Raw genomic sequence first — 20,708 nt, 5'->3', positions numbered from 1 at the left:
CGTAAAAATCCAAATAACTTCAGATCTTCATTGTAAAGGGTTTCAACACTGTTTCCCATGCTTGTTCAATGAACCATAAATAATGAATGAACATGCACCTGTGAAACTAACAGCTTAAGGCAATTAGGTCACAGTTATGAAAACTTAGGACACTAAAGAGGCCTTTCAACTGACTCTGAGAAACACCAATGAAAGATGCCCAGGGTCCCTGCTCATCTGCGTAAACATGCCTTAGGCATGCTGCAAGGAGGCATGAGGACTGCAGATGTGGCCAGGGCAATAAATTGCAATGTCTGTACTGTGAGACGCCTAAGTCAGCGCTACAGGGAGACAGGACGGATCGTCCTCACAGTGGCAGACCACATGTAACAACACAGGCACAGGATCGGTACATCCGAACATCACACCTGCAGGACAGGTACAGGATGGCAACAACTGCCCGAATTACACCAGGAACGCACAATCCCTCCATCAGCGCTCAGACTGTCCGCAATAGGCTGAGAGAGGTTGGACTGAGGGCTTGTAGGCCTGTTGTAAGGCAGGTCCTCACCAGACATCACCGGCAACAACGTCGCCTATGGGCACAAACCCACTGTTGCTGGACCAGACAGGACTGGCAAAAAGTGCTCTTCACTGACGAGTCGCAGTTTTGTCTCACCAGGGGTGATGGCCGGATTCGCGTTTATCGTCGATGGAATGAGTGTTACACCGAGGCCTGTACTCTGGAGCGGGAGCGATTTGGAGGTGGAGGGTCCGTCATGGTCTGGGGCGGTGTGTCACAGCATCATCGGACTGAGCTTGTTGTCATTGCAGGCAATCTCAACGCTGTGCGTTACAGGGAAGACATCCTCCTCCCTCATATGGTACCCTTCCTGCAGGCTCATCCTGACATGACCCTCCGGCATGACAATTCCACCAGCCATACTGCTCGTTCTATGCGTGATTTCCTGCAAGACAGGAATGTCAGTGTTCTGCCATGGCCAACGAAGAGCCCGGATCTCAATTCCATTTAGCACGTCTGGGGGATCAGAGGGTGAGGGCTAGGGCCATTCCCCCCAGAAATGTCTGGGAACTTGCAGGTGCCTTGATGGAAGAGTGGGGTAACATCTCACAGCAAGAACTGGCAAATCTGGTGCAGTCCATGAGGAGGAGATGCACTACAGTACTTAATACAGCTGGAGGCCACACCAGATATTGACTGTTACTTTTGATTTTGACCACCCCCCACCTCCCCCACCCCTTTGTTCAGGGACACATTATTCAATTTCTGTTAGTCACGTGTCTGTGGAACTTGTTCCGTTTATGTCTCAGTTGTTGAATCTTGTTATGTTCATACAAATATTTACACAAGTTAAGTTTGCTGAAAATAAATGCAGTTGACAGTGAGAGGACGTTTCTTTTTTTGCTGAGTTTACAAAGCTAAAAAGGCAGCTACAGTAAGAGACAGAAAGACAGCTACATGTCAGTGTTACTATTACTATGGTTCAGACCCTAGCTACTGAACAGCAGGTTGAATAGAGGAAGAGTTCCCCTAGAGTTCACTGGTATAATCTATGGTGGCCATAAACATTCTACTTTTAACAACAATGGGACTGAGTGAGAACCTCTGGAAGGTCATATATCCAATCCATAAACACTAGCTGGGCTGCTTCTGTATTCCTCTCTGAGACAGATAGAAGATGTCCTCATGAGTATCATGTTAGATATAGCTGGACGTTTCTACAATGTTAGGCTATAAAAATGGTATAGTCCCTGAATATGGAGTTACTAAAAGTGAATGCAAGACAATAAGTTAGGATAAATCCATAAACGTAAGTTATTCCCACTCAGGACTACTGAAAAGTCTGGGTTTACAACTCCTCTCCAAGAACCTCATCTTCAACTATGACCACATGTGAGGTCTAGGTAACCAATCACAAATTGGGACAGCGAGTGTCTGAAAACAAAGGGGACAGAGTGACCGAGCAGGGGAGGGCAGTCCAGGAGGGAAGCCAAGATTTCCTGTGATTGACTGAACCTGTTCCCCCCTCTTCAGACCTTTCCCCTCTGTCCCCAAGGCTGCAGGCCACCATGTCCTAACTGTCATCCATGTCCCTGTCTACAGAGTCATCCCCCATCCTAAAACACACACACAGAGGGAAAAAGGCCTTCCCTAGCCAGTTCAGAGTTGTTCCTGAGCCCTCCTCCCTTCCTCCTCACTGCTGACTATTTATTTACATTCTTCCTGTCCTCCTGCCTTTCAGCCCCATCCTGTGTACGCACCGCACACACTATCCCCGTCTCCCTGCCTCCCCTCCTCCCTCCGTGGCCCTGGACCTTAGGTCAACCCCCACCCTCCCTATCCCTCCTCGGCCCTGGCCCTAAGGTCAACCCCCACCCTGAGTGTCAGTGCGGGGCCTCAGGGGTCAGGGGAGAAAACGCAGAGGGCGCTGGAAGGAATTCTACACTGCTGCTGTTTGTTGACTGGAAGGAGAAACCAAACACGACCCTCATCTCAATTATTCCACAAATAGAGCTAACGGAGACAGTTCTGCCGTTGGCATAAAACCTCAGTCAAACCAAAATAGAATGTAGTCAAATCTTCTGTAATACATGTATATCAAGTTTTCTATACCCACGCATGCACATAGCGCACATGAACATATACCCACACTTCAGTGGATATCTCACCTGTTTCCATTACTTATAAACAGGCTGGAAATCTGCTGAGTAATAATTCCTCCAACGGATTTACATTGTCTGTTTGGGGCATGGACTGGTCTTCTAGTTGCTCAACAACTTAGTCCATTCCTGCTATTTGGAGCACACTAAAGGCTTCTTCTGCATGCTTCGGTTCGGCTGGGGCTTAGCCGTAATCAGCTAGGCGAACCGAACGAGTGTGCTCCCATACTCCCTTAAAAACCTATGCTTGAAAAATTAGAAAAATGCGGCAATAGTACTATTTGTCCATCTTGAGACGCCGTAGCCAAAACAGTCCAAATGAATCTAAGATAACTCAAGAAATATGTCATTAATTTTGACGTTTTTGTTGATCTTAGTCGCGCAATTTTACATCTAAATAATATGTTTGGTACAGTACTTCTCAAGTGAAAAAATGTGCATGAGAACGAGTCGGCTATCATTGAATGACAACGAACACCTCATTGAAGAATCCCTACTGTTGACCAATGACCGATGAAGGGGCGTAGACTTCGGCTCCCAACTTCGACTTGCCTCATTAAATAATGTTGTGTGCACGAACAGCCGATTAAACCCTTGCCAAAGACCAAAACAAACAAAAACATCACAAACTGTTAATACATGCACAAACTGTTCCGAACTGTTTCGGATGGGAAGCATGCGAACGCCTTCAGGGGTCCCTCTCTCCACCACTGTTTGTTCCTAGGTAAACTTTAAGGTATAGGCAAGATTAGGTGTACTGTATGTGTAATTTGGGTGGACTGTTCATTTAACCAGGCCTTGGGGTGATGCATGTCCAGATTTGACAACTAAAGGATGTTCAAGGGGATCCAGACAGGGGCTTTAACGTCAGCTTGTCATGGCTTTGGTGGTCTGATGAAAACCTTCTAAGACAGCCAGCTGCATGCACTTAAAAAGTTAGCTGTTTTTAAATTAATGTGATTCATCAGTTATCGAACCCAAATACAATCCTCCTCTACTGTGGTATGTACACATATGGTCGTTATCTGTATACCAACTAAACCTAGAAACCCTTTCATGTTTAAACTGTTAAACTTATATGGGTCATGACACTTACATTTTAGGGCCATATATCTTAGAGAGATTTTCTAGTAAACATTTTCAACTTCAATTTCCCTCAATCAGCTCTAAACAGTCTCACACTGAAGTATGAGAAATAGCCACTGGGAATCAGTCTCACACTGAACTAGGAGAAATAGCCACTGGGAATCAGTCTCACACTGAACTAGGAGAAATAGCCACTGGGAATCAGTCTCACACTGAACTAGGAGAAATAGCCACTGGGAATCAGTCTCACACTGAACTAGGAGAAATAGCCACTGGGAATAAGTCTCACACTGAGCTATGAGAAATAGCCACTGGGACTATATCATGAAAATGTGTGTTAGTTAGAAGTTTGGCCAGTCATTTCCACTCACCTCGCAGTCCTTTTGTCCCTTCTTCTTCAGCTGGTCACATTTACGCAGCTTACAGATCTGCTTCCCAATCTTACGGTTCATACAGTTGCTGCAGGTGCCACAATTCTCCTTCTGCATACAGGGTGCACATACGCCGCACCGCCTCCTCTTCTTACCCTGAGGGCCAGCGTGAGGCACTCCATGGGCAGGGGGCCTGAGAGAGAAGAGACCGCCTTGCTGGTGCTCAGTCTGGATATATTCGGAGTGAGGGGACAGGGGCACCGCGGGGCCCTCCATGGCTACCCTCGGGCCCCGCAGAAAGATCTGGGCCCCGGTCTCGTCACCGTCCATGGAGAATTCATAGATGTCCTGGAAGGGTGGGGGACCAGGCCCTCCCTTGGCCCTGTGCATTCTGACAGACAGTAAGCCTAAAGCCTAGCTGCACAGTCCTGGTAGCAATATGAGGGATAAAAACAGAACAGCAGCAACACAGAGTAGTGTAGTCTAATGGGAGAGTTCTGGAGTTGGGAAGGTAATTGTTGTAAGAGCTGAGAAGGGCTGAGACATACGCAACTTCTAGATGCTAGTCTAGTCCATCCTGTCCTGTCAGTCTCCTGGTTGGCCTGCTGGATGAGATTGGTCGTTGGGGATAGGGCATCTTTCCCAGCTACCCAGAGGGACAGATAGGGGTCAGCCATAACCACAGCAGGGGAGGAGGTGTGAGAGGAGACATGGTCTGGTCTTGCCAATCCAGCAGTAGCCTACCTGGTTGCTATCTGAAAGTGGCAATAGACAGCATGGAGAGAAATATGGAAGAGAGAACAGTCACTTACAATGGACAATAGCAATGTGTGTGTTCCATGTAGGCCAATAAACAGAGAAAATATGAGAATACAAATTTACCAGTCATCCCCCCCCACACACACAAATGTATCAATTACTGCTTTACAGGGAAATACATACATCTCGCATCAGGATAGGTATTAGTAGTCTAGACCTGTCATTAGAAATGGCTGGGTCTGGGGATGCCAGTCTATTTTAATATTGTCTGGGAGTCTTACACAGGCAGATGAAATGCACATGGGTCGATATGGGCCTACGTGCAAATTGAGAAAAATGCCGAGTTCTATAATGGCGATCCCTCCCCACGAGGAGGGGGCTTTGTTTGTCCTGTATGAATGAGAAAGGGAGTTTCGTTGATGCCCGCGACCGAGCTCTTTGTTCTGCAGTCAGACTCATTAAACTGAAATGTTTTAACTGCGTCGATACACCCGTTGTAGCCAAATTGTTTCTCCACGGCAGCAGGCCTACGCCGACGTTGAATCACGCTCACGTTGAATCACTGCGGTAGCATTTTGTTTCATATTTTGCATATACAAAGATAGGATACACTCAGAAATGTATAATTCTCCTTTCTAATTGAACGTGCTTTGACGACTTATTATCAGCCCCCCTAATATTGTCAACGTGTCTGGAATTCGAATGACATGAAGAAGATGCTTTTCAGTTGTGCAAATCCGCAGATGAGGTGAAGACTTTATTTTTGCGATAGGGAGAACCCACTAGTTACTTTCTTACTTTAGTTTTGCAATGTTGTCAGTCGTCCCAAACATTGTTACAAAGTCGTTATTATTGCAACATTAGTCACAACCACTATTCAGACGGAACAGTGTGTCATTATGAGAACTTGGGACTAAGGTTCTATCTGCATTTGTATTTTAAAAAGTGTTTTTGGCATAGCCTTGTTTTATTCAATGTTCTCTACCTATATAGTACTTTAAATAACCCAATTCATGTTGTTAAGTTCAAAAGAATACAATAAAATAAAAAAATGCTGACACTATTCAAACCAATGAGGGTTCGGTAATGTAAAGCCAATTATATCAGAATCATCGTTTTGCAAAATTAACCTTTTAGTCCCAAGCTCTCTGATACAAACCAATCACATGAAGTTTGACTTCATTTATTAGGCACGATAGAGACCTAAAAGTCTGCATATTGGGTGTCAATCTTCTACATCCAAGCCTAGGCTTCATCGACCCCTATTGTTGTCCAAAATAATAAATAAATCTACAACCTTTTTAGGAAGCCTATGCATCATCAATGCAAATATATAGATGCCAAATGAAGAGCCTATGGACAGGTGTAACCATGCATACTGAGCGTAAATACAGGGTGAATTGTGAAATATTAGTTTATTTTTGTCTAGTTTGGTTGTGTGCAAAAACCAATATGCATCAAAAAAAGAATTATGCTGGAATGGAAAAATCGTTAAGAAAAAGCCTAATAATAGGCTATCCAATGAGACCTGACATGCTCGCTAATATAGGCCTAGCCACACAATTAGACAGTATTTGGCAACGGGTATTAATTAGGCTACTTTCCTGTGAAAGTCTTGTGCAGAATCAGATGCAATGGCACGTTGCCACAATGCAACACGCGCTCCACTACCCTACTTCCCAAATAAGCACATGGCTTATTCAGCAATTTATACCGGGTGCTTTAACTGGAGGCAAACTCCAGCGCTGTACAAGACTGGTACACAGTCCCATTATTATAACCAACGATGGTTTAACTCGTGTATTAAACACTTTGTCAATAGTTTATTGAAGTGTCAGTTAAAGGGGTTAGAGGGGAAAAAACTTCAAATCGACTTTTCAAATATCACCCTCGGGAGCAAATAGACAAGAACAATGATCAAAGGATAAAAAGTGAGAAAAACATCAGATAAAACAATACACAATTAGATGGTATCAATACATTTACAAAAACCTCAATATCTGTGAAACAGAACACATAAATCTGTTAAGGCATGTGTGAAGTCGCACACATTAAATAATGGGAGTTTATCAGTGGGCCCAATGTGTATTTGACTAATTGCTTTACTGATGAGATACTACTCACTTTCATTTGGTGGAATACACATCCAGATTTATTTCGACAACAAGCTGTTAGGCTATTGGAAAGGCTGATGGCCACAGAAATGAAATAGAGAAATATCTCAAGAGATAGGATACATACCACGTTTGACGGGTGGGTCTTTAAATCCCTCGATTTTTTTTTTATACCTTAGATAAAGTTTATAAAAATAAAACAGCATAAACTCCCCCTTTAAAGGCAAAGCAAAAGTCTAGATATTATTATTGAAAAGTTGTTCGAAGGTGAATTATGAGAAAAATTATGCAAAAATTGCAGTGGAACAGTAACACAAAAAGCAACTCAACTCCCAGAATAAAAAAAAAACGTAGCCAATAAACTTTGAGAAAATGCGCGATTCTTTTACACAGTTGTTCACTTAGTGACTAGTTGAAGGTCCGAGGTCTGGTTAGAGTTAAAAGACGAAGAAAATAATAGCAGAAAACGTTGTGGAGCGCTTAAAGTGATCAGCAAATTACGGAGTGGAGTTCGATACACACAGTGGAACAACAGGGTTAACGCTTCTCCCTATGACGTCATTTTCATCTCAGACAGTACACATTTTTTACGTTTTACACACGAACCCTCAAAATTAAAACATGAAATTACATTAGTTATAAATCATGGGATTTTTTTTAAACGGTAAGAAAACAAATATGAGACGGGCTATGTCCTCCTAATCAAAATGATGAAAATTGGTATTTGCCATGATGTCATTTCCCACATAATAGTAACTGTTGTGGGCTATTTGTCGAACTGTTAAGTTTGGAATATCTGTGCAATTCAAAGATCGAATAAATTGAGAGGAATGTTCATTGTAGCCTACCCATGACGTGGGATAGAAAAGAAGCACAACCCACAACGCGTGTTTATCATTTAGTTCATCAAACCAAAAACATTAAAAGCTCCCATACATCCTCATTAATGGCCTCTCATAACAAGATATCATGACAGAAATGTGTTTGAAGTTAGACATGTAGAAACAGTTGGCCAGATTGATCTACACCGACTACATTGTAGTCATTACAAAGTATCCACTAACTGAGAGGACCAAAATTAACCAATCAATTCTTAAATCTTTAATATCATACCATTGTAAAACTCAAGTTTGAATTAATTTGACAGACACACAAACAAACGCCGCAAACACAAAAGCAAACCTTTTAACATTCTTGATAGGGCAACCCATCGTCATCAAACGGTAGTACGTCAGTCAGTATAGAGTAAGAAAGATACATCTGTGCTGCATTATATAATAGGGCTATACAGTATAGGCTTGTGCTTGGATCAGGATTCAGTCCCTGATCAATCATTGGTCAATAAATAATCATTTAAAAAAAGGTAATCAAGAGTGATTAAGGTGGACAAAACTTCAGGTAGGCCACAGCAAAGTGCTCAACATGACACCTTACCTGATATAAAGAGAGAAAAGCAGTAACATATCACCAGCATAATACAACCGTTAGATGTCCTTCCATATCACATGGTTACACATACAGTATTAACTGATGATAAAACAATGAATATGGTTGTGCATAATTCAGGGGAAGGGATTTCATGTCACATTCTCAAACTCTAATGTGTTGACTTCAGTGTTGATGACAGACAGGCAAACAGACAAATCCATAAACATGGTTCGGAGGACTGAGAAGAAAAATTCAGGAAACAGGGGAGTTTCGGAATAAGTGAGGGGACCGAGGAATAACATAGGAATGTAATAGAAGTAGCACCAGGAGTGTTTCCTGGCCATGTGACCTGACCAGAAGAAACTCTGGGCAATGTTGATGATAAGGAATTGATTGAAGCACAAGAAAAAGGGTACTAGCAGTAGACTGTAGTGACACATCTGAGGGAAGCACATAAACCGTTTTGCCTGCCATTCTCACTCACAAGAGGAACTCAAAAGGATAGCAAAGAGCTTGGAAAGAGAACCAGAAATGACAACAGAGATACCCATTTTAGGCCTGCTACAAAAGCCGTAGCTACGCTGAGACTGGTAACCTCATAACTAACACATTTGACAGTGCAAACAACTCCATTAAAAACAGGATGTTGTGTGTCGTGTCACACATTCTGTAGTAGTTCAGTTAGACAGCAGAGCCTCTAGTTTGTGAGGATAAATCCTGAAATGCATTTACACAGGGAATGCATCATAGCCACACACAACCTCCCCCCCCCATCTGAAACCACCTCCTATCTGTTGTACAGTAGTGGTGCAGAGGCCAGAGAGTGACGAGTCAAGCCTCTATGTCCGGACCTGGAATTTGCCAGCTTTGGTCATGTACTTGATGCCTTTGAATGGCTTGTACTTCTCCCCGTACATATCCAACCGATTCACCTTCAGTCCTGGAGAAGAACAAGGAAATTAAAAAGGAGAAAAGGTGTCACATTGCTATTCAAAATGTATTTCTACAGAAAGTCACATAAAACGTTGATTTGGTCACTGCAAGGGTCGTAAGATACACGTAAACCCCTTTTGGAAACAGATACAAACCTCTCTGAGGATCAGATAGATTAAATAGAGATTGAGTATCTTGTTTCCATCTAATGGGAAAAGGTGTCACTGAATGAGCTGTGTGGATGTCATGTGATTGTCTGCTGAGCATGCTTTGTAATATGGAGTTAGTAGATAGAATATTAATAAGATCTGATCTAGGGTTAGATATTTATTTAGTCCCTGAAATGATTATGGGTCAAGTAAACTGATACTAAATCAGCTGCTAAGTGGCAACGTCTACTCTAGAGTGTAATAACCAATTATGATAAAGGTGTGTGTATACTACTAATAATTTGTGGGGGTTCTTATATTAGTCTGTTAAACACAATTGTGTAATGTATTTTTGTTGTTGCTGCATATACCAACTTCCACTGACACCTGCGGGGTCACGGCCAGGGTCACCATTGTACAGCCCCCCTGGAGCAATTAGGATTAAGTGCCTTGCTCAAGGGCAGAGCAAATTATTTTTTTTACCTTGTCAGCTCCAGTATTTGAACCAGCAACCTTTCGGTTACTGGCCCAACACTCTAACCTCAAAGCTGTGTGTTTTACCAGAGAGGGCCGACTGTTGGATCTTGAACTGGATGTTGATGGTGGGGTTCTCGTCTGGCTTGGAGGCCCCTGCCTGCAGGCTCATAGAGCCTTTTAGACTCGGCAGTTTCTGAGGGTTGATCTTACCCACGTCCCACGACAGGAGCTGCAAAGGGACAACACAATATCCTCACAATGTTATTACCCCACATAGGGAGAAGGGTATAATTATGAATACACAGAGGTGGGTGGGGGGAGAAATCAACCATTCCATGGAATGTATGACCACTGACCCTTATGTAAGTTTACAGCATACACCACCACCTGGTCGGGTTAATCCATATCGGCACACACGCACGCATACATGCACTCCCTTCCCCACCACCTTACCTTAGTGACAGGGTCGAAGGTGTATGTCCCCTGGGTGGGGTTGAGGTTGGTGTTGAGAACTCCGCGGGGCAGCTGGCTGCTGACCAGAACAGCCTCTACTCCCTTCCCCATGGTCTGCTTGGGGCCCAGGGTCAGCTCAAAGCGGCCCTGAGAACTACCCTCCCTGAACGTGATGTTGTGCTTGACGTACACTGGGATGGCCACCAGACTGAGGGGCAGACACAGAGAGTGTCAGAATAACACAAGTAGGACAGACACCGAGACAAAAACATCCCAGAGCACACTGAACAAAGTGTAACAGTGACTAGGACTAAATTAAACAAGTGAATCATTTGCTGCTCAGATGTCAGTTTGTTATTACAACTTTTAAAAATGTGAAACTTCTTAGTAAAAATGTGGAAATACAAATGTAAACTGTCCGGGTCATACTGGCGTTGGTGACAAATATCGCAAAAACCACAAGAGATAATGATCCAATCTATACCAAGACACGTACAGTACTGCACTACATTCCTAAAAACTATACTACTTACATCTAATGCTTTGTCAAATGGGTGTTTTGTGAATAAAAACAGCCATTTAATAATTCATGTAAACATTCAACCAAACACGGGTCTTCATCTAGCTAACACTTTAAAAACAACTCTAGTTTTGGGTCGAGTCACAACTACGATGTCAATTTACTTTGAAATACCTTGCTGACCTTAATGGGTGGAGACTAAAATTAAGACAACGACAAGAAAAAGTCAACATTCAGAAAATGGGAAGCAAGCAGACGTGTGTGCTATGCCTTAAGCACATGCACGACATGGCCAAGACTATGTGGACACCCCTTCAAATGAGTGGATTTGGCTATTTCAGCCACACCAGATGCTGACAGGTTTATAAAATTGAGCACACAGCAATGCAACGTCCCATGACAAACTTTGGCAGTAGAATGGCCTGTACTGAAGAGCTCAGAAACGTTCAATGTGGCACCGTCATAGGATGCCAACTTTCCAACAAGTCAGTTTGACAAATTTATGCCCTGCTAGAGCTGCCCTGGTCAACTGTAAGTGCTGTTATTGTGTAGCGGAAACGTCTAGGAGCAACAACGGCTCAGTCGCGAAGTGGTAGGGCACACAAGCTCACAGAATGAGAACGCCAAGTACTGAAACGCATAAAAATCATCTATCCTCAGTTGCAACACTCACTACCGAGATCCAAATTGCCTCTGGAAGCAACAGCAGCACAATAACTGTTCATCAGGAGCTTCATGAAATGGGTTTCCATGGCCGTGCAGCCGCACATAAGCATAAGATCACCATGCGTAATGCCAAGCGTTGGCTGGAGTGGTGTAAAGCTCGCCGCTATTGGACTCGGGAGCAGTAGAAACGCTTCACCATCTGGCAGTCCGATGGACGAATCTGGATTTGGTGGATGCCAGGAGAACGCTACCTGTTCGAATGCATAGTGCCAACTAAAGTTTGGCGGAGGAGGAATAATGGTCTGGGGCCGACTTTCATGGTTCGGGTTAGGCCCCTTAGTTCCAGTGAAGGGAAATCTTAGCGCTACTGCATACAATGACATTCTAGAAGCGAGGTCCATACAGAAATGGTTTGTTGAGATCGTTGTGGGACATGCAGAAAGACAATGATCCAAGACACAATCAAGTCAACATGAAAATGGTCCAAAAGCAACAAATTTTAAGTTTTGGAATGGCCTAGTCAAAGTCCAGACATAATCTCAATTAAGATGATGTGGCAGGACTTGAAACGAGCAGTTCATGCTTGAAAACCCACAAATGTCAATGAGTTAAAGAAGTTAACTCAGTGACAAGAGTGGGCCAAAAGTCCTCCACAGCGATGTGAGACTGATCAACTACTACAGGAGGCATTTGGCTGTAGTCATTGCAGCTAAAGGTGGCACAACCAGTTATTGAGTGTAAGGGGCAATTACTTTTTTCACACAAGGGAATTGGATTTTGCATAACTTTGTTAAATAAGTATCTTTGTTTTGTTATTTGTAAACTTATGTTCCATTTACCATTACCACATCTTTTTGGTTGAAGATCTGATAACATCCAGTATAAAAAAATAAAAATGCATTAATAGAGAAAATCAGAAACAGGACAAATACTAGTTAAGGCACTGTATGTGGTATAATATTTTAAAGCCAGTGTAAAGCCTGAGAAAACAGAGCAGAAGAATAGAGGTGAACAGAGCTACTGACTTCTGGGAGCTGACGTGGTAGGAGAGCAGCCGGAAGTTTCCATCTGGGGGGATGAAGGAGAGGATCCTCTCCGCTTCCCAGCGCTTGAACCTCACACACGGGTGGAAGCTCACATCATCCAGCAGACGAGGGTTCTGTGACAGGATCAAACAGGGGTATCAAGACAGAGAGAAAGAGAGTGGGAGTGACAGAAACCGATACAGTGCCTTGCGAAAGTATTCGGCCCCCTTGAACTTTGCGACCTTTTGCCACATTTCAGGCTTCAAACATAAAGATATAAAACTGTATTTTTTGTGAAGAATCAACAACAAGTGGGACACAATCATGAAGTGGAACGACATTTATTGGATATTTCAAACTTTTCTAACAAATCAAAAACTGAAAAATTGGGCGTCAAAATTATTCAGCCCTCTTAAGTTAATACTTTGTAGCGCCACCTTTTGCTGCGATTACAGCTTTAAGTCGCTTGGGGTATGTCTCTATCAGTTTTGCACATCGAGAGACTGAACATTTTTTTCCCATTCCTCCTTGCAAAACAGCTCGAGCTCAGTGAGGTTGGATGAAGAGCATTTGTGAACAGCAGTTTTCAGTTCTTTCCACAGATTCTCGATTGGATTCAGGTCTGGACTTTGACTTGGCCATTCTAACACCTGGATATGTTTATTTTTGAACCATTCCATTGTAGAATTTGCTTTATGTTTTGGATCATTGTCTTGTTGGAAGACAAATCTCCGTCCCAGTCTCAGGTCTTTTGCAGACTCCATCAGGTTTTCTTCCAGAATGGTCCTGTATTTGGCTCCATCCATCTTCCCAGCAATTTTAACCATCTTCCCTGTCCCTGCTGAAGAAAAGCAGGCCCAAACCATGATGCTGCCACCACCATGTTTGACAGTGGGGATGGTGTGTTCAGCTGTGTTGCTTTTACGCCAAACATAACGTTTTGCATTGTTGCCAAAAAGTTCAATTTTGGTTTCATCTGACCAGAGCACCTTCTTCCACATGTTTGGTGTGTCTTCCAGGTGGCTTGTGGCAAACTTTAAACTACACTTTGTATGGATATCTTTAAGAAATGGCTTTATTCTTGCCACTCTTCCATAAAGGTCAGATTTGTGCAATATACGACTGATTGTTGTCCTATGGACAGAGTCTCCCACCTCAGCTGGAGATCTCTGCAATTCATCCAGAGTGATCATGGGCCTCTTGGCTGCATCTCTGATCAGTCTTCTCCTTGTATGAGCTGAAAGTTTAGAGGGAAGGCCAGGTCTTGGTAGATTTGCAGTGGTCTGATACTCCTTCCATTTCAATATTAATCGCTTGCACAGTGCTCCTTTGGATGTTTAAAGCTTGGGAAATCTTTTTGTATCCAAATCCGGCTTTAAACTTCTTCACAACAGTATCTCGGACCTGCCTGGTGTGTTCCTTGTTCTTCATGATGCTCTCTGCGCTTTTAACGGACCTCTGAGACTATCACAGTGCAGGTGCATTTATACAGAGACTTGATTACACACAGGTGGATTGTATTTATCATCATTAGTCATTTAGGTCAACATTGGATCATTCAGAGATCCTCACTGAACTTCTGGAGAGAGTTTGCTGCACTGAAAGTAAAGGGGCTGAATAATTTTGCACGCCCAATTTTTCAGTTTTTGATTTGTTAAAAAAGTTTGAAATATCCAATAAATGTCGTTCCACTTCATGATTGTGTCCCACTTGTTGTTGATTCTTCACAAAAAAATACAGTTTTATATCTTTATGTTTGAAGCCTGAAATGTGGCAAAAGGTCGCAAAGTTCAAGGGGGCCGAATACTTTCGCAAGGCACTGTAGGACCATTTTGACACAGTTAACTTCAGTATGTCATACAGAGAGGCAGAGAGTGATCGGCTATTTGCAGGGGACAGGATTGGAGATAAACGATTGGCTACAGAGGTCCGGCTCGCCAGCCCATTCAATCTGTTCAGCGGGAGGTTTGAGTAAAATTAATGTATAATAAAAAAATTATAATAAATAAAATAAATATATAGTACCAGTCAAAAGTTTGGACACACCTACTCATTGCTCAGCATATGTGGGAACTCCTTCAAGACTGTTGGAAAAGCATTTCTCATGAAGCTGGTTGAGAGAATGCCAAGAGTGTGCAAAACTGTCATCAAGGCAAAGGGTGGCTACTTTGAAGAATCTCAAATCTATTTTGATTTGTTTAACACTTTTTTGGTTACTAGATTATTCCATGTGTTATTTCATAGTTTTGATGTCTTCACTATTATTCTACAATGTAGAAAATAGTCAAAATAAAGAAAAACCCTTGAATGAGTAGGTCTCCCCAAACTTTTGACTGGTACTGTACATACATTCACACTCCTCTGCGTATTTATTTTGACTTCTACATTAATATGGATGCTACCATGACTACAGATATTCATGAACAAATCCTGAATAACTACGAGTGAGAAAGTTAGAGGCATAAATCCCCCCCCCCCAAAAAAAAATGTTAACCTCTGCTGTTATTGGCTGGTAATGGTAGGAGGTTTTAGGGGCATGATACACTATATATACACAAAAGTATGAAATCAAGCACACAGCCATGCAATCTCCATAGACAATCATTGGCAGTAGAATTGCCTTACTGGAGAGCTCAATGACATTCAATGTGGCACAGTCATAGGATGCCACCTTTCCAACAAGTCAGTTCTTAAAATTACTGCCCTGCTAGAGCTGCCACAGTCAACTGTGTGTGCTGTTTTGTGAAGTGTGAAAGTCTAGGAGCAACAACGGCTCAGCTGCGAAGAGGTAGGCCACACAAGCTCACAGAACGGGACCGCAGAGTGCTGAAGCGCATAAAAATGGTCTGTCCTAAGTTGCAACACTAACTACAGAGATCCAAACTGCCTCTGGAAGCAACGCCAGCACAAGAACTGTTTGTCGGGAGCTTCATGAAATTGGCTTCCATTTCCGAGCAGCCACACACAAGCCGAAGATCACCATGCGCAATGCCAAGCATCGTCTGGAGTGGTGTAAAGCTTGCCTCCATTGGACTCTGGAGCAGTGGAAACGTGTTCTCTGGAGTGATGAATCACGATTCACCATCTGGCAGTCTGACAGACGAATCGAATTGGAACGCTGACTGCGAGCCTGGCCTAATCGCTCAACATCAGTGCCCGACCTCACTAATGCTTTTGTGGCTGAATGGAAGCAAGTCCCTGCATTTAGTGGAAAGCCTTCCCAGAAGAGTGGAGGCTGTCATAGCAGCAAAAGGGGGGGGCAACTCAATATTAATGTCCATGATTTTGGAATGAGATGTTCAGGAAGCATTTTGTCATGTAGTATTTTTGTGCATCTGTACTTTCCACTGATCATTAAACATGATTAATTCAGAATTATCCATAATCATGGTAGCATCAACATTAATGTAAAGTGTTCAGAAATATATTCTAAATCAAATTTTGAATTACATTTTTTTTATATTGACATACAAATTGGTGGTTACAGTCTTGTCCCATCGCTGCAACTCCCGTAAGGACTCAGGAGAGGCGAAGGTCGAGAGCCAATGCGTCCTCCGAAACACGACCCTGCCAAGCTGCACTGCCTCTTGACACACTGCTCACTTAACCCAGAAGCCAGCCGCACGTACAACTGGCAACCGTGTCAGCGTGCATGCGCCCGGGCCGGCCACAGGATTCCCATCGCGCTCTAGCGATAAGGACATCCCGGCTGGCCAAATCCTCCCCTAACCCGGATGATGCTGGGCCAATTGTGCGCCCCATCATGGGTCTCCTGGTCGTGGCCGGCCTCGACACAGCCCGGGGTCGAACCCGGGTCTGCAGTGACTCCTCAATACCACTGCGCCCAAGATATTATATTCGTATTTACAATAAGTGACTACAAAATGACAATATATAATTTACCATTCATTTCTATTGGGCCCATCACATCCAAAAAGTTCTAAAAAAAGAAGTGAATTTGTCCAAATACTTATGACATCCTCAAAAATGGGGACTAGATACAAAATGCATTCATTTCTAAAATGGTATAACAGGTATGAAAATAGCACTACAAAAAGAAGGTGACATTCTGTTCTGTCGCCTCATAAATAATGTGATCTCAAATACAAGATGGTGTGTAGAGACAAATGTAAATATTATTTGTGGTAAAAACATATTAAAAAAACACTCTTGAACATCTTAAATTATACTGAACAAAAACGCAACAATTTCAACAATTTTACTGAGTTACAGTTCATATAAGGAAATCAGTCAACTGAAATCAATTCATTAGGCCCTCATCTATGGATTTCACATGACTGGGCAGGGGCGCTGCCATGGGTAGGACTGGGAGGGCATAGGCCCACGCACTTGGGAGCCAGGCCCAGCAAATCAGAATGAGCTTTTCCCCACAAAAATGGATTTCTTACAGACAGAAATACTCCTCAGTTTCATCAGCTGTCCGGGTGGCTGGTCTCAGACAATCCCGCAGGTGAAGAAGCCGGGTGTGGAGGTCCTGGGCTGGCGTGGTTACCCGTGGTCTGCGGTTGTGAGGTTGTTTGGACGTACTGCCAAATTCTCTAAAATGATGTTGGAGGAGGCTTATGGTAGAGAAATGACCATTCAATTATCTGGGAACAGCTCTGGTGGTCATTCCTGCAGTCAGCATGCCAATTGCATAGTCCCTCAAAACTTGAGAGACATCTGTGGCATTGTGTTGGGTGACAGAACTGCACATTTTAGAGAGTGGCCTTTTACTTGAGAGAAATAAGCTTTTTGGGCATATGGAATTTTCTGGGATATATTATTGCAGCTCATGAAACATGGGACCAACACTTTACATGGTGCATTTTACCTATTTTCTGTTCAGTACAGATAGAAAGCATGCCAAAATGATCATGAACCTATATTTTAAAATAACTGCAATTTTTTTCTGGCCCGTAATGCATTTGAGGAAACAAATTGCCCCCCCCCCCAAAAAAAATATGGAATTTCGTAATCACGATGTGGCCCTCGAGACAAAATGACTGCCCGCCCCTGGGCTAGAGAGACTGAGCGAAAGAGAGGACTCACCATGAACGAGAGAGTGAGGTCAGGCATGCCTGTTAATTTCACACAGGCATCAATCACCCCCTGGATCTCTGCTGTGATAGTGGAGCCTAACAGTGTGTGAGAGAAACAGAGAGATGGAGAGAGAGAACAACTCAATCAGAAAGTCAAATTCTGTGTTGGTTATTTTTAATGGGTCAGGATAGATTTACAGGAGAGCGTGATGGGGCAGTATGCCTACCATACCTGATTTATCGATTATGGCATCAATCTCCTCCACTACATCAAAGTAGGCCTCGTTGTTTGTGTACTTCACTCCAGTGCGTCGCCATGGCACCACGGACAACTGGCCAGTAGGGAGCTGCTCCCCTACATTGGTACTGCCTACAAAACAACAGTCAAATATAATGACACACAAACAGGATGCACACATTCAGATAGTTGTGTACAGTGACATGGGTCTAGATGCAAAGTTTAAAAACAAATCATAGCCAACTCCCACTGCCAATAATCTGTAAATAAATAGAACTATTGATGAACACATATGTCATGACTAGGGGCCAGAGTTTTTCCTGGTCAAGTTGCGTTGTGTAATACTAGGGTGTTGAGGTTGTTATGGTCAGGAAAAAGTGATGACATAGTGACTGTGCAGAGGCAAACTTGGTCATCTTCAGGTACCTGTGATGGTGTTGACCACTGTGCGCAGGATGGTGGGCGGCTTGATGAGCTCTTTGAGGATATTGGACTCTGTGGCCAGGGGGAAACCATTGTCCAGCATCTCCTCTAGTAGCTCATATACTACCACCACATTGTCCTTGATCGCTGCCTCCGTGCACACCCCAAAGTAGTCCTGACAACAGGGAGGGAGGGAGTGAGAGGCCAGGGGAGGGAGGGATCAGTTGAGGGAATGAAGAGTGAGAAGATATTTTTAACTAAATGAATTACAACATTTTAAAAAGTAACACTTTAACTTAACAATAAGACAATCAGTAACTCAAAGAAACAGTTGGATTACATTGCAAGGTAGACTTAGGGTGCATTTGTAAATTCCCTCTGGACATCTACTCTGATTTCAAAGCGCAGAATAACTGATGCATTTACAAACGCTCAACACCCGTTGAATATATGGCCGGTGTCAGTAAACGTCAGCAAAAAGCGTAATTAAATTGTTGCCAGCAGCACAGGTAGTCAAGCTCTGGATAACATGAAAACAGCCTAACAAGCTCTGCTAGGGTGAAAGATCTGTTCAGAGTGAGGTGTTCTCTCATTTATGTCTGGAAGTAGCTAACTAACTTTAGACAGTTAACTACGGGATCAGTGTCCCTAACCCAGGACAGTTGTTGCTCAATTTGCGATAATGTGACTAGAATGACGTTGTAAACAGCTAATTCCGGGACATAGACATGTTTAATATGGGCAGAAAGAGCAAAAAAAATACCATGCTATTGTTTGAGGATAGTGCACAGCAAAACACTTTTATCACGACAACTGGTTTGATACATTCACCTCTGAAGTTAAATAATGTACTTACATTCTTGCTCTGATTTGTCATCCTGAGGGTCCCAGAGATAAAATTGATTTTTATATTTAAATGTAGGAACTGGGTTCTACAGTTTGACCCTGCTTGGTTCTACAGTTTGACCCCACCCCCCAAAACCTTTTGCACACACTCTTATGGACAACATCTAAATTACACCTAGAATGCTATCCCAATGTATGGCCTTTCTCTTGCATTTCAAAGATGATTGAACAAAAACAACAAATATTTTTTTTAAATGTTTTTTTTGTTTGTATTATCTTTTACCAGATCTAATGTGTTATATTCTACTACATGAATTTCACATTTTCACAAGTGTTTCCTTTCAAATGGTATCAAGAATATGCATATCTTTGCTTCAGGTACTGAGCTACCTGGAGAGTTGGGAATGTCATTTTATGCGAAAATTGAAAAAAAGTGCGAGAGCAAAAGGCTCTGAATTTACAAACTGACAATCTGACAACTCTCGTTCTGACAACTCTCTGAATTTACAAACGCCCTGAGCACATGGAGCGCACTTGGCACTCCAGAGTGAATTTAGGAACGCACCAAGGTGATTAACAACCTGAACATGTGAAAGTGAATGGACGAAAAGTAAGTATACCAAGTCCAAGTACAAACCTGGAATGTATCAACCACCCTGTGTAAGAACTCAATGACAAAGAGCGGCGGCACCTCGCTCTGGATAACTGCCACAAAGTAAATGCGGTGCCTTAGCACACTGATTAGGTAGTGGTGTGGGGTCGGGATGACTGGGGGCACGTTCTCCGGCTCGCTGGCGCGCTCTTGCGCCTCGAAAAAGTAGTCGCACACGGAGCGGCTCACAACGCTCTTCCAGTGCTTCTCCAGGAAAATGTCCCCCGAGGAGTTCACGAGGAACAGGCTGTGGATCATTTTGGCTGGAGGGTGAGACAGAAAAATAACAAATATTTAGCTAGCGACTCTAAAACGATTCTAGCTATACCATCCATGCAGTTGGAATACAATATAAATGAGTTACACAGCGCTTGTGGTACTCTCAATATAGACATACATCTATGATGAGTGACAATGTAACTTGTGATGTGGAGAAAGGGATAGGACAGGTCACAGGCGACACCGTTTCATTAAATATTCGGCTGTGCTATCAGGTTCCGCCGTGGACGGCCGTAATATCAGTAGGCATGCACACGAACCTGTGAAATAAGATGACTACAGATGATGGTGATATATGGTGTTTTACTGGACGATAGGCCTGCCTCTGTATTCTTACAACATCCCCTCCTCGCCGTTGTCTTGTGACAGCAGGCGAGCGCCGTCATACAGCGATGATGAAAACGGAATTATTCATGGTTTGCGCTCAATATTTTAGTGCTATTCCTTATATTCATAACGTGTAATTACTTACCGGTGTCAATCTATTTGTGTTTTCGTCTCGCCTTCGTCTTTTTTCAATGAAAGATTAGAGAAGGCCGTCGCTTGTTCTCAGTTAGCTGGCCTGAATGACGAGAAATCTGACACC

The 20,708-nt window shown here is 43.1% G+C and overlaps 1 protein-coding gene across 4 annotated transcripts; it reads right to left on the bottom strand.

The window, feature by feature from the left end:
- Positions 1 to 8,069: 8,069 nt before the first annotated feature.
- On the bottom strand, positions 8,070 to 20,708 carry LOC139411071 (adaptor related protein complex 3 subunit mu 2). 4 transcript variants are annotated; one of them, XM_071156889.1, is made up of 10 exons: positions 20,595 to 20,696; positions 19,829 to 20,106; positions 18,349 to 18,520; positions 17,917 to 18,054; positions 17,695 to 17,780; positions 12,643 to 12,776; positions 11,126 to 11,149; positions 10,432 to 10,639; positions 10,063 to 10,207; positions 8,070 to 9,359 (listed from the first exon to the last, which is right to left on the bottom strand). In XM_071156889.1, the coding sequence occupies exons 2-10, from the start codon at positions 20,099 to 20,101 to the stop codon at positions 9,259 to 9,261; spliced, it is 1,281 nt and encodes a 426-aa protein (XP_071012990.1). In that variant the 5' UTR covers positions 20,102 to 20,106; positions 20,595 to 20,696; the 3' UTR covers positions 8,070 to 9,258. The 4 variants fall into 4 exon arrangements, with proteins under 4 accessions (XP_071012990.1, XP_071012992.1, XP_071012993.1 ...); XM_071156891.1 differs by lacking the exon at positions 20,595 to 20,696 and adding an exon at positions 20,383 to 20,466; XM_071156892.1 differs by lacking the exon at positions 11,126 to 11,149 and having other exon boundaries at positions 20,595 to 20,708.

Source organism: Oncorhynchus clarkii, chromosome 6 (genome assembly GCF_045791955.1).
Source record: "Oncorhynchus clarkii lewisi isolate Uvic-CL-2024 chromosome 6, UVic_Ocla_1.0, whole genome shotgun sequence".
NCBI lineage: Eukaryota > Metazoa > Chordata > Actinopteri > Salmoniformes > Salmonidae > Oncorhynchus > Oncorhynchus clarkii.
The sequence above is the reverse complement of the archived record's forward strand: the minus strand, read 5'-3'. Positions and strand labels throughout refer to the sequence as shown.